Below are 15,017 nucleotides of genomic sequence, written 5' to 3' on the forward strand. Positions count from 1 at the left end.
CCCAGAAGAAAAGTTTTTTCTTTTTATATCTAATCCTAATTAATTTAAAATCTATTTTTAAAAATTAAAATAATATCTTTTCATATTTTAAAATAAAATTTAAATTTAAATCAGAATTAATTAACTAATCCGCGCCTTGTAACGTGGGGACCACTTGGCTTCACTAGGATCCACGCCTAACTTCATGCTGTTCACCACACAAGGAGGCTAACTTGAACTGAAGAGGAGGCAATGCGCCTTACTTGAGATGGGAGTGCGCCTTACTTGATGGAGAGCACATGTTGCGTGTTGTTGTTGTTTCTTGCGCCTAACTTGAGAAATCCCAAGTTAGGCGCAGCCTTGGCAGCGTTGATGGAGAAGAAGTATAGACTATTATATATCGTTGAAAAGCTCTGGAAGTTAGCTTTTCAACGCCACTGGAATCACATCGATTGGACCTCTATAGCTTGAGATATTTAGGTTTGAGTGAAGAGAGGTTAGGGTTGACAGCATCATTCGTCTTCTTCTCTTTCTCTGCGGAAACTCCATCAAATCCAGTCGAATGCTGCCTAAAATAAACAAAATTATACACGACTCAAAGTAACATTCATAGTGGCTAAAAGATAATTAATTCCCGATTAAACTTAACAAATTAAATGCAAATTCAGTAGAAAAAGATAGGAAAGATGCTTACGCATGAATACGACACTCATCTGACATATGTTTCTACTGTGTTCAATTATGTCTTAATAAAAAATAAAAAAATTTCAAATACAATTGGACACACTTAAATACCATCACATGTCAACATGTCCACCATTATTCTTAACATGTATTTTCAAAATAAATTTAGAAATAGTATATATTGTTATTTGTTAAAACAAAAAAATATTTTAAATAATTTATATAATTAAAATAAAATATTAAAAATAATTAAAAAAGTTAATTTATATTTTAATATTAATAAAATATCATCACAATTTTTTTAAAAAATGTGTTATATTTTTTATATATGTGTGTCATCGTATCTTATAAAATTTTAAAATTCGCGTACCAGTATGTCCCATACCATGTCGTGTCCTATATCCGTATCAGTGTCTATGCATCATAAGTGTAAACAGATCAATTACTAAGAGTGTAACATAATTTAGACGTATAATCATTGATTGAATCCACAATTACCTTCAATTCTCTCTTCACAATTTTTTGAATTCTTACAGTGTTTATTTTTTCATATGGTATCAAAAGCATCATGTTCTTGATCCATGACCTTAGTCACTTTAGTTTTTGCAAATTCAAAAACTTTCCTTAGCCCAATCTCTGATAAACTTTGTGAAAAAAAAAATTACATGGCAAAAAAAATTTAGATTTCTCTAAATGGATGTTGCAAGATTTTAATTTGAGCTCTTGACTTGCCTCAGTAGATACTACATTCAAGAATCGATTATGCATTATTCATCAGCCTATAAAATTTGGGACAAAATTCAACAACATTTTATCACTTCAACAAAGACTATCATCAAACAGCTTCGTTCTCAACTTAAATGGGTAAAGAAATTAAAATCTTTCTGCTTTATAATTTATTCAAAAGATAAAAGATATTGTGGATTATCTTCTTGTTAATGGTTATACCGCTTTTCTTGAAGATCATATTACTTCTCCATGTGATGGTTTACCTGATAAGTCACTACAACAAAACAGTATTTTGACGACGGTTTTTTTTAATGCTTGGTGACGGTTTTAACTGTCACTAAATAGTTTTACGACGGTTTAAAAAAGCGTCACAGATTTGAGCGTCGCCAGCTGGCATAGTGACGGTTTTGGACCACCGTTGGTAAGGAGTGTCGCTAAATTGTTTGTGACGGTTTTTAAAGTATAAAACTGTCACTAATTTATAACACTTGTAAAAGTATTTTTTATACTGTATTTCGCGACGTTTTGAAACCGTCGTTAAATTACTAAATCATGTGACAGTTTTCAGGCATATTTAGTGACTATTTAAACCGTCACTATGTTACTAGTTCTTATGACAGTTTTTAGGCATATTTAGTGACTATTTAAGCCGTCACAATATTTTTAGTGACATTTTTTCGATTTAAAACCGTTACTAAGTTATTTATTCCTGTGACAGTTTTTTCCTGTATTTAGTGACTATTTTAAAATGTCATAATCTCTCTAACATCAAAATTTCTATTATCAAAAGTTGAATTCTCCATAAATGACTGTTTTTCAACAAATCCAAATTCAATCCCCCAAGTTTTACAAAAATAGCAACAATGTATTTCAAAAGTTGAATTCTACAAGTTTTAATTACATAGTAATAATCCATATGTAAATTCAAAAAATTCCTACTTAATCCAAACTTGTAAACCTAACAATTCAATCATAAAACTCCTTTAAACGTTGGATGGCCTATGTTGTTGAGGTTCATGACTGGCAGAAGAATATGGTCTTGTATGTGTCGGTGATTCAAAATCTGCAACCTACAATTGAAAATAAAAAAATATATATTTTAGGAAATATTTTAGAAAGATACTTAACAAATCAACAAGTGTTATACAAGAGGCTATGATTACAAATTAAACTACAATCATTTTAGAAGTTGTTAATGATGAAAATTAAGTACGCAAGTCTATAAAATTAAGTATAACATATGTCTTTATCTTACCTCAGTAGGAAAACCGGGTGGCAATTGACCCTTTTGATAATTCACAAGAAAATTTACTTGTTCCTGTAGCAATTGTACTTGTAACTTCAAGTTTTGATATTCAGTTCTTGATGGTCCACTAGTTGTAGTAGATTGCATAGACTCTCTTGAGCGGGATAAGGATCCAATCATTTGAGATGGACGAACACCAAATCCCATACCTCTAACATAGCTTGAATTCTCTTTGCCAAATACTTTAACATATGCTTCATTTTCAGAAGCACCCTCACCAATTTCCTTTTGTAAGTCTTCCTGAAGTGATTCATAGATAAATAATAATGTGACATATGCAATATTAGTCCAATAGAATTTATCAATCATTTTGCAAAGAAGTACTACGAGTTTATTAAGTAACAGGAGTACTACTATGTTTGGTAGGGTTAGTTTCAACTTTAATTGTCTAAAGTGGATACATAAAAATTTCAGTAGCAATAATGCTATATAATGTTCTTTCTTTGCATGGACTAAATTCCGAACCACAATGTTGAACATATCAATCAAATTCAACCAAACTAGTCCATAAACTCAACATACACACAAAAATAATCCGAATCCAAAATAAATGATAATAATAATCTCCCTCTCTTCCATCTATACCATTAATCATTATACATAACTGACCCCAAGATAAACCCAAGTTTAGAAAAGTTAACAAAAGTGAAACCAATATTAATTAGTTCCTTTGATTAAGGACATATGCAGCAAGTAATTAAACCCCATCCCCACCCCACTCTATCTAACTATGTTCATATCATTGTGGGAATAAATATAGATTAGAATTTTATCTTACATTCTTTTGTTGTGCTTCCTCATTGACAAATGATCCATCTTTTTTCTTGTGAGTGATAGAAAACATTTCTCCTCTGCTAAATTGTCGCCCAGTTTTAACTTCCTAATATTATTATAAGATTGGTCAAATTAAAATATAACTAACACAAAAATTAATAAAACAAAAATACTAAGAAAGTAAACAAATGTACAAGTTCATGGCGTTTCCTAGCAAGTGTTTTTGAGCCAAGAGTGTGAGGAATTTTTAATTGTTGCCGATTTATAGCATTCTTTTCACACAATTCCTGCACATTAACAAACATAAAAGTTAATGGATCTTAAACACAAATAAAAACTAACAAATAACAAATGTGTTTACCTGAGTTTTTGGACTCAATCTATATTCCAAAAATGCAGCCCAATGGTCTTTGGGAATTCCAATTGGATTCAAATTAACATTTGCATCCCAACCAAGTTCCGATTTATAATGCTCATTGAATAGCTTGCATCTATTATTCTTCCACTTATTTCCAAGATTTGACAAGATATACTTTTTGTGTTCATCATCATTAACAACAAATATTTTCTTCAAAAAAAACATAAATATGTAGTTAGTATACAAAACTTAAGGTAAACACAACAAATAATATTTTTCAAAACAAAAATATAATAAAAAATAGCATACCTTAATATTATTCTCAAAAACAGCATCTTTGTATTGTAGTGGAACCTTATGCCATGTTTTGTACATTATAGGAAAATTATTAAAATTACTTGCAATGAGCCCCAAAACACCTCCCAAGAGTCCACCGGATTCTCCAATTGGCTGACCACTTCCATTCCATTCTATAAGAACTCGTTTCCTACTATGATGAAGGGAAAATGCATCTTTTACCTTAAGATGCATACTCTTTTCAACCCCTTGTTCATCTAAAAAGAAAATAAAAGAGCTATTATTTAAGACAGCTAGTAATTGAAAACAGATTATTTGAACTAGTAAATTAATAAAAAAAATAACATACCTACAACAATGACAAACCATGTGGTGTTCCACTTCTTTCTAGAAATAGCAACTCCATTTACCTCTTCATTATTAAGAAAATCAGCATCTGATAGGCTATGACTATGAACTTCATTTTGAATGGATGAACTTTGAGCTATATGTTCTTGTTGACTCGTGCCTTTAGAAGATGTTGACCTAGAATGACTTGGAAGATGTCTTTTTTCTCGTGCCAAGATAACTTCAAAGTAAAAGAATTAGAAACTTCACAATATTTTTATCATAGTATGCTAAAAGAGGAGATAGTTACCATTTTCATCATTTGAGAGATAAACATTTTCTTTAGCATATACAACATTCGGTTCAATACGTTCATCTTCTTCCTCTTCAAATTGTACAAGCCTTCTCCTTTTAATACCTGGAATAATATAAAAAAAATAAAAATAATAATATTAGGGGATGACTTTTAACTTGTTTGATGTATTGTACTCTTATTTTCGTGGATGTTTCTTGCCTTAATCTTCTCCAACAGTTGGGACTGAACTTCTTTTCAGTCATCAAGTTATGTTAAACTGATTTTTGTGTAAGAAAATGCAAGAAACATTGTTACAATAATAAAAACGGCAAATCTCTTACAATCATTTTGAATGGATGAACTTTGAGCTATATGTTCTTGTTGACTCGTGCCTTTAGAAGATGTTGACCTAGAATAACTTGAAAGATGTCTTTTTTCTCGTGCAAAGATAACTTCAAAGTAAAAAAATTAGAAACCTAATTAAAGGAATTAAAAACTTCATAGTATGCTAAAAGAGGAGATAGTTACCATTTTCATCATTTGAGAGATGAATATTTTCTCCAGCATATACAACATTCGGTTCAATATGTTCATCTTCTTCCTCTTCAAATTGTACAAGCCTTCTCCTTTTAATACCTGCAATAATATAAAAAAAAATAAGAAAAACAATATTAGGGGATGGCACTTTAAGAATTGGGTAAAATTGAAAATTGAGATATGATCATTTCCTCTTGCATTAGGGGATGACACTAGTCTAGCATTTTCAACATCTTTGAGGGATTTTTTAGGACTTTGATACTTCTTTATTAGCCTTCTTCTCTTCATACCTGTAAAAACATAAAAGAAATAAGAGAAAACTATATTACTTAAATAAAAAAAAACAATCATGTATAAGTTCACACTTTAAGAATTTGGTAAAATTGAAAATTGAGATATGATCATTTCCTCTTGTATTAGGAGATGACACTAATTTATCATCTTCAACATCTTTGAGAGATTTTTTAGGACTTTGATACTTCTTTATTGACCTTTTTCTCTTCATACCTGTAAAAACATAGTAAAAAATATAATTAAAGAGTTCCATGTTAATTACATTTAAGAAATACTCTTAAAAACTAATAAGAAATTACATTTAAGTTCCACACAACCAATTCCAACTTAGTCCCCTTCAAATTAATCATGTCATGGCCCTCACGTATGGTACTGGAGCTGGGTAACTACAGTGCAAACCCAAATATAGCCCAAAAGACAGAAAATACAGGAACAGTGCAAGGCCAAATAGGGTAACTGGAGCTGGGTTCTGGAAAGCCACAGGGACTGACAGGCCTATATACTCCTCAGAGGGTTCAAAGTCCATTGGACTCAAGAAATCTTTGGTCTTCTACAAGATCGATCTCACACTTTCTAGCTAACTTCAATTTCAACATGCAGGACTCTTAGGCAATCTGCAGAATATTCAAGAAAACAAATGCTATAGCTCAAAGAGCACTCTCTCACTCTTGGGTTTCTACCTTATCTGAAACACCAACCACCACTACTAATGATACAGATCACATATTCCAGTTTCGTTCATCCAACATGCCAACACTGATGGCAAAGAAAACTAGCTTCATGACCCAGCTTTGCACTAACTACACTAGTGACACACAAATCCAAACTGATGAAGTGGGGTGGAAGAATGTACATGCAAACTGATAAACTGATAACTATAATAACTCTTGGCAAGCAGCTTGCTCCACAAAACCAGAGCAACAATTCAATGTAGATGCATCACTATGGTCAACAAGTTGGTTAACTAAACAAGTTTCCTTCACCTAAAATTTTTGCATCACTGAATACAGTTTTAAAAAAAAAGAAAGAAAAAGAATGAGAGAGATATAGAGTTAGTACTGACGGTTTAAAAATTAAGAGTATAAGTGTCATAATGTTGATTAATAGAGACACTTAAAATAGCTGTCACAAATCAAGTAATCGCTGTTACAAATTCTTTCTTTTGACAATATACAATAAATAAATAACTAAATAAATAAACAAAACCTGGTGTGAAGTGTTACTCTGTTACACAATCGAAGTGAGTTGGAAAGTGGCATCTACTTTGGTTCAATGGGAAAAGAATGTAGATTTCATGACGCAGACATAAACATTAACAAATCATGAATTATATGCATGCAAGTACAAAAAGGAACACTACTACACTGCTTCCAAATTGTTCCTTCTTTTAATCTTTTGGTCTGAGTCCCACATTGATATTTAATTTCATACACATGTATATTGGATCGGATCAATATATATACAAGAGAGAATTTAAATTTTTCAACACTTATTTAAGCAAATGAGTGTTATTATTATAAAAAACATGAACAGTATAAAAATGGCTTTGATGGAAGTAACAATAAGAATAATAGAAAAATTGATTAGTGGGAAAAAAAAATAAAGGAAGCAAGGATACCGCTTTTTGGTGCATTTTCTTGGAGGCTTGTGAATACTTTAACTGCAACATATATAAACATAAACATTAATTTGCTTGACAGTGCAATCAAAAGAATAGAAGCTGGCAGCATTTAGAAAAAGAAAGTAACAATAAACTACCAGATTTTATAAGGATGGACATAAGATAGAGAGATGAAATCTAAGACTAAAGTTCAGTTAATTAGCTTTTCCATTTCTAGTATAGCAATTTGCATAATTCAGGAAGATGACTAACCGATTCATGATGTCATCAAGGCACAAAAACATCAAAGAAATCAAGAGAAGAAATAATAAAGGGAGAATTCAAAGAAATCTAGTTGAAGCATTTCATCGAACATGTTAAGTGCAGAAAAAAGAAAGTGAATTCTATACTCTTAATACTGTTACATGCACACAAACAAAGTAAAACAAAGCACAATTGCATGATATATAAGTAAAATGGAGAAGAATTATGACCAGAACAATTCCAAGATTGTAAATTGCCCGATGGAAATCAAATTGTAACTGAATAGCTGCACGGAACTGCATTGAAGAATATTGGAAAGTTAAAAAGTGGAAGAGAGAATAAGTTATATGCTAAAGGACATAGTAAATGTAAAGAACTGGTTTGCAAATTCTATCTGGTATCCTCCTATAACTTTTGTACCTTGCTGATAGCAGTTCTTACAATCTTTTGCTTTTCTCAAAATGGAACAATGGCACTAAGTTCCTAAATTGGAAAAAAAATACAAAGCACAAAGAAAATAAGTTAGAACTCCAATACAGAAAAAATATAATTCATATATCAAGATTGATAGCAATATCTTGTTTTGTTTAATTAAGTTCATTTTATCAAAGAAATAAAATGAGGAAAGCCTGGGTGATTATTTACTATAGAATAATAAATTTTAGCAACATAGTTACACAATCAGTGATATAATGTAAGGACTATTACTTAACAAAATAAAGAAATAGTAGAATAAGCTAATTATGAAATAAGACTCTGGTTTAATATATCTGGAGTGTGCTACATGTATGTACGGAAGAGACACAATTAGAAATGCAGCTAACGTACCCAGTACTTTTCCTTAATTAAAAATGCTCTTAATTAGTTTATATTGTGGAGCAAGCTGCTTGCCATCTTCGAAATCCATCTTCACAATATGCTTAATTAGTTTTTGAATGAACCACTTTATTGTATCCATGTATATCCTCTTTTGGTTTCTCTTAGTATTGGTTTGACTAATGCATCATGCATCATTGCCATGTAATTTGTCTTAGTTTTTTTCTTCATTTGCTATGTAATTTCCATTATGCCTTATCTTATTTTGTTTTCTAATTAAAAATCAAATGAAATTAGAGCAAGCAATCACATTGCATCCAATAAACACAGTTCACAGTGAAGAGTAACTCACCTCTCACCACAATGAGGATACTCAAAATCCGACAACAAAATCTGCACAAAAGTCAAAGGCAACAATGCATTATGCTTACATACCATAATCACAAATTCATGCTTCAAAAATTAATCATATAATTAAAGCACACAATAAATTCCTATTTAAAAAGGCAAAGAAAGAAATTATTGAAGCATTACCATAACTCCATAAGGATAAAGCACACATACCTTTCTGAAGTGAGGAATTAAGGTGAGTAAGAATCTTGTAATCCCCTGCGAAACACAACAGAAATGAAATTAAAATCACTCTAAAAGGGGATATTATTACAGTGGAGGAGTGCTACTTGTCGAAGAGAGAGCTTGAAGACTTGAAATAGAGAGAGATGACGAGGAGAGGTCTACCATATCAGTGCATCAATTTTACTATTATCTATCCTTCTAATTAGAAATGCATCAAATCAACCATAATTTTAGTTGAAACATTTCATCGAGCAGGTTGTGTGCAAGTAAAATCAAAATGAATTTTAAGACAAACAAAATTTAAAGCTTCCAACAAAACAATCCTCCATATAATAAGATATAAAGCATAATCTCTTAGATGAAGAATCAATGAACAATTGAAAATCACAAGTAACAGTACCAAAGAATAACAATCATGTATAGGTTATTCACTATCAGATGAACAACAAAGAAATTGTAGGAGAAATAAATATAGTAGAAGAATAATCAAATACTCACTACTGGTGTTCAATATTGTGGTTGGAAGAGAAGAAATGGTCGCCGAAAGGAGGGAATTAGGGTTTGCACTCACGAAACAGGGAAAGAGAAACAACAGCGTGGGGGAGCGGGACGGCGAACTCAAACCGCGATGGAGAATAGTGAATGGCGAACTCGAACCGCGATGGTGAACGGCGAACAGCGAACTCGAACCGCGCCGGTGAACGGCGAATGGCGAACTCGAACCGCGCCGGTGAACAACGAATGGCGAACTCGAACCGCGACGATGAAGGGTGAACGGCAAACTCGAACTGCGACGGTGAATGGCGAATGGCAAACTTGAACCGCGATGGCAAACGGGAACTGTAGCACGGTGAGGTTGTTAGTTTCTCTTCTCTTTCTCACTGTGAAAGTGTGAATATGCTTTTTGAAAAATAGGATAAAAAAAAGGGTGAGACTGTGATTAGTGATTAGATCAGTGACAGTTAAAAAATTACATATATAAATGTCACTATATTAATAAATAGAGACCCTTAAAATAAGGGTCATAAATCAAGTGTAGCTATATGACTAATTTGGTGTAGTGGTTCTCCAATTGCATTACAACAATTCAACCTAAACCTTAACTTTATACCCTTGGTGAGATTGAAGCAATGGTTGTTTCTAATGAAGAACTATATTAGAAAGTCATAATCTCCTATAATAAATATTCAAATACACTAAATAATACTAATTGATCCTGATTATATTCTAACACTTGGCATTCAAACTTTCAAATAAAATGTTAATTATGTGGCAGAACAAAACATTCAGCCTTTGCAATGTTATTTTAGGTTCAATCAGAATTTTATGGACTATCTTCTTCTAATTTGTCATCTTCATCAAATCAAATGCTTTAGTAGAATCGCCCTTTACCTCCTCCTTCCTCTTTTCATCAATCAAACTCTTTCTTAGTAACGTTTTCTTCCGTTGTTGAGACATTCTATATCCTAATTAAAGGGCTAGTCATCATCTTATCAATGATGCCTCCAATATCATGAGTGAATTAGACTACACTGGACCTAACCAATTGTTCATTACCAATCGTACAAGTATCTCAATTTCACAATTTGAAAATTTTATCTTAACTAACCTTGCAACTAATACAAATTTCACTCTCAAGACTATTCTTTTCATACCACGTATTGCTAAAAATTTACTCAGTGTGGCAAAGTTTTATCTTGATAATAATGTTTTTCTTTTGAATTTCGCACTTTTTATTGTCTTGTTAAGTCACATGTGAACAAAGAGATTCTAGGTCAAAGACTATTTAGGAATGACTTTTATGCGTTTCATAACACTAGAAGAAAAATATTGAATACCGTCGAATTTAACGTTGGACATTAGCGGCAGGTTTACCGGTGGATTTGGCAATAAATTCGTTAGATAAAAAGGTTACCGTCGAAGTTGATATTCCGACAGTAAATTCACCAGTAATTATTAGAGGAAAAACAAGAAAAATTGGCGCTGAGATTACCATGAAATTTACCATCGGATTTATCTCTCGGTAAATCTCAATTAATGGAACGCTGTGTTTTGGTCATATGCAATGTATTACCATCGGATTTATCTATCAGTAAATCCGACGGTAAACCTGATCTAAATTCAAAATGTGCAGCCCTTTTCCTTCACTTTCGAGAACACCCTTCTCTCTTCCCCATTCTCCTTTCTCTTCTCTCTCTCCTGCAACATTCTTCGGTATCCCCTCCGGCCACCCTCTGCCAACGCTGTCCAGGTCCATTCTCCTCTAAAGTCTGTGTCAAGTTGCTTGGATCGTGTTTCGTTGCCTCAAACGAAGTTCCTCCATCTGTCTCCACTACCGTTGGAAGAGGTGTCGCTGCTGCTTCCTCTGTCGTTGGAGCTATGTCTCTCCTCCGTCGTCCAGGTAGGTTGCCCTCATCCCTCTCTTAATTCCACTATGTTTTCATTTTTTTAATAAAAAATCCTAACTCCTTTTTTGCCTTAACCCCTTTTTTGAACCACCATTTAGGTCCATTTTTGCCTCTAATTCTTCTGTCTCGGCTGTTTCAGTGCTCCATTCAAGTAAATTCTTCACTGCTTCTTCCACAATTATTATCATCCTACGACAGTTTTATAATTTGAATATCATTCATTGTAAAATGTTAAAGGATTTTGGACATCATTCTATTAAAAAGTACAAAGCACGACTTGTTGCAAAAAGATGCCACCAAGTTGAAGGCATTGATTTTTCACATATTTTAGTCCTATTATTAAACCATCTACTATTTGTATTATTCTTACCATTGCTCTTATTAAGGAATGGATTTTTAGGTAATTTGATTGTAGTGATGCCTTTTAGAATGACAATCTTTCTAAAATAGTGTTAATGCAAAAACCTTCTGGATTTGAGAACACTAACCCCAGTATTGTTTGCATGTTGAATAAGGCAATTTATAGCCTTAAACAAGCATCTTGTGCTTGGTATATGTCTATATGAAAAACACATTATATAAGTTTGATTTTCAAAATACCAAAAATTATCATTTCTTATTCACCCGATTCACCTCTTCTTTGACAATTTTCATTATGACCTATGCTGATGACATTGTCATTACGGAGAATCTTTGGGTGAAATAGAAAAGCCTATTTCTCAGCTTCATTTATTATTCTCCTTAAAAGGTCTTAGTTTATTATATTTTTTTCTAGGCTTGGAATTTAATTACTTGTCTTCTAACATACTTCACATATCTCAAAATTAAACAAGTATATCTTGGATTTACATAATCAGCAGGCTGGCATGAAAGATTCTAAGTTAGTTTCCACTTTTATGCTTTTTTATTTGAAACTTACTCACCTAGGCACTGATTTTTACAAAAATCTAACATTTTATCATTTTACCGTGGATGGTTTTCAATATGCTACATTAATTGATGGTGAAATTGCTTTTGCAGAAAATCAGGTGAGTCAATTATGCATAAACCTTTAACCACTCGCTGGATAGCTGTAAAACATATTCTTAAGTATTTGGCAGGTGTTGTCAATCATGGTCTTTATTTTACTTCTAGTTCTGATTTCTGATCATAGATTTTGCAGATGTAGATGAGACAGGTGACATCGATGATCGTCGCTCTACTAGTGGTTATTATGTTTATGTTGGTGATAATTCTATTTACTAGACCACACGCAAACAAAAAACTGTGAATGGTTTTTCCACTGAGGCAATATATTGATCATTAGCGTAAATTAATATAAAATATAATAAATACAAAGTTAAATTTATTTGATGGATGCAACCCCTCTTATGTCTTAATAAAATGGTTTAAGAATAAACCTATTTTTTTCTCAAAAGTCGATAATCGTAATTTTTATTTTCCTCACAGAATTAATGAACTAAGTGAATATCTACTAAACCCAATAATTGGTAATAGCGACTTCTGTCCTACCAAAATTGTTAATCGTGATTTGCTTCCTTCTTGTATTCAAGCAAATCATCTCATTATGTGAATTTAGCACATTTTTTAATTTGTTCGTTCCACATCTTAAAAATATTTAACATATTTTAGTATATATTTTTAACAGTGACAGATGCATGTAAAAAGCTGGACCTCGTCGGGCAAGTGTCTTTACTGGGAAGTAAACTCTTGAAAATACACCTAAATTATTTTGTTGTTAATAAAAAGATTTTTAAATTTTATTATTAATAAAAATATCTTTAAATTATTAAAAAACGTGACAAAAATATATATTTATAAAATAAAACGTTTTACGTTAATAAAAAAATAATGTAGCAAATATAGCTATGTGACAAGTGAAATTTTCATGTTAATAAATAAGTCATGTGACACTTTTTTATTAACGGAATAAGTTTTTTATCACAATTATGTATTTGTAATACGTTTTTATTGATAAATAAAATTTAAATGTATTAATAACGTCAAGATAATTTAAATGTGTTTTTTGTGATTTATCTTTACTAAAATTTAAAATTATTTTTAATAATATATAATAATAATATTTATGAATCTTATTATATTATTGAATTTGCTTTGATTATATTAAATATTATAAAAATTATTTTATTATTATATTGTTTATATTTTATTTCTACTGTTAAAATTTTTGTCACTAATTTTTAACATATATTATCACTACAATATTTTCAGGTTGAGGCAACATTTAAAAAGTGTTATCTAAAGGCTGACAAAAGGTTGCTTTTGATCTATGGCAACACTTTTGGACCTAAGGTAACGTTTTTGGGCGGCGTTGCATATGCAGCCGTTGCCTTAGATCAAGGCAACACTTTTTGGTTTCAAAAGCGTTGCTTTTGAGAGCAACAAAAGCAACATTTGGTAAGTGTTGCCTTTGGTTAAAAAACAACAACACTTCAAAGATGTCTTTGAGACAACACTTTTGCAATGTTGTCTTTTCTCATATTTTGACCACTACTAAAAAATATTGCCTATTTGCAATAAAATTCAAGATTTTTATGTGTTGCTTATAAGTTTGAATTTGTAATACTTTAAAGTGTTGCCTATTAGTTTTGAATATACAACCCTTTAAAATATTGCCTTTTCTTTAGGATATGCAACCTATACAAGTGTTGTCTTTTCTTTTAGATATGCAACCTATACAAGTGTTGCTTTTTCTTTTGGATATGCAACCATACAAGTGTTGTCTAATATTCAAAATATGCAACTAATAAAAGGGTTGCCTTTTTGATAAAAATAAAAATTATTTTTGTAATAAAAATACAAAAAAATAAAATTTATAATAAATTTTTTTGTTTATACATGTGTAATTATTTTAATTAATAAATAAATTTGTGCACAATAGAAAAAAATTATAAAAGAGACAAAATAACTAATAATAAAATTCTAATTAAAATAGATATTAAAAAGTTCAATTAGTATTTCAAATACATGTTCATCAATAATTCTCAACAAAATAATAAAATTCTTGTCTAACAATAATTGTCATAACAAAATAGTAATTAATATTTATCAAAAAGATGTCATAGATTTACCAAATACAAGCTGAAACTAATTAATATTTTGCGATTTCGGGTTGATCGCTAAACTTCAATGACAAGGTGATTTCCATCAATATAAGAGACATTAGTGGAAGAATGGTAACAGAGGTATCTGCAGGTGGCTTCTGTTAATACAGCATAGTAACATCTATGGTATCTACAGGAGGCTTCCCTATGGTATAATTCCTTCACCTAAAATACTCCAATGATGCCAATGGAGCAAAAATAACAAGACTCTAATAAGAAAATGAAAGAAAGCAGCAATAAGACGAAACTTGGTTCAAAAGATATTACCAAGGAATTCTCCTCTCTCGTCCCATGGGCGATTTTCAAAAGACTTCCCAATTATGCTGCCTTTATTATTCAGATCACCATCTTTCGAGCAGTAGTGCGGAAAATAATCGTTGAACGTTTTGCTGCCTAGTACGTCAACTCCATTAAAGAGAAAGCCTCTTAGCAAATCCTATGGGATAAAACAAGAATTAAGGATCCGTAGCACTAGGATGTAACAGAATAAGACTAACCTCAAATTTGGTCTACTGATGCAGCGAAAATTAGTGAATTAAAAATTATTAAAATGTGTACGTTGCAAGTATAGTTCTTAACTCACCAAAAATCCACTTATCAATTTAGAAATATGTCACAGAAATTCAAATTTTAAATACTGGGAGTATG

The 15,017-nt window shown here is 31.4% G+C and overlaps 1 protein-coding gene and 1 long non-coding RNA gene across 3 annotated transcripts; both read right to left on the reverse strand.

Annotated features, from left to right (window-relative positions):
* Positions 1-2,210: 2,210 nt before the first annotated feature.
* Positions 2,211-4,063, reverse strand: LOC112722188 (uncharacterized). 2 transcript variants are annotated; one of them, XM_025773160.3, is made up of 3 exons: positions 3,834-4,063; positions 2,648-2,938; positions 2,211-2,462 (listed from the first exon to the last, which is right to left on the reverse strand). In XM_025773160.3, the coding sequence occupies exons 1-3, from the start codon at positions 4,053-4,055 to the stop codon at positions 2,376-2,378; spliced, it is 600 nt and encodes a 199-aa protein (XP_025628945.2). In that variant the 5' UTR covers positions 4,056-4,063; the 3' UTR covers positions 2,211-2,375. The 2 variants fall into 2 exon arrangements, 1 of the variants encoding a protein (XP_025628945.2); XR_011869310.1 differs by lacking the exons at positions 2,211-2,462; positions 2,648-2,938 and adding an exon at positions 3,666-3,759.
* A 400-nt stretch (positions 4,064-4,463) lies between these two features.
* Positions 4,464-5,789, reverse strand: LOC140177825 (uncharacterized). Its single transcript, XR_011869312.1, has 3 exons — positions 5,278-5,789; positions 4,765-4,872; positions 4,464-4,695 (listed from the first exon to the last, which is right to left on the reverse strand). It is a non-coding gene; the product is annotated as an uncharacterized lncRNA (long non-coding RNA).
* Positions 5,790-15,017: the final 9,228 nt, after the last annotated feature.

This window comes from Arachis hypogaea, chromosome 2, assembly GCF_003086295.3.
Source record: "Arachis hypogaea cultivar Tifrunner chromosome 2, arahy.Tifrunner.gnm2.J5K5, whole genome shotgun sequence".
In the NCBI taxonomy this organism is placed as follows: domain Eukaryota; kingdom Viridiplantae; phylum Streptophyta; class Magnoliopsida; order Fabales; family Fabaceae; genus Arachis; species Arachis hypogaea.

Coding starts and splice junctions, on each gene's coding strand:
- LOC112722188 (XM_025773160.3), bottom strand. CDS start 4,055: ATGTTTTTTTTGAAGAAAATATTTGTTGTTAATGATGATGAACACAAA. Junction 2,939..3,833: donor GATTGAGTCCAAAAACTCAG/GTAAACACATTT, acceptor GAATCACTTCAG/GAAGACTTACAAAAGGAAAT. Junction 2,463..2,647: donor CACCCGGTTTTCCTACTGAG/GTAAGATAAAGA, acceptor TTTCAATTGTAG/GTTGCAGATTTTGAATCACC.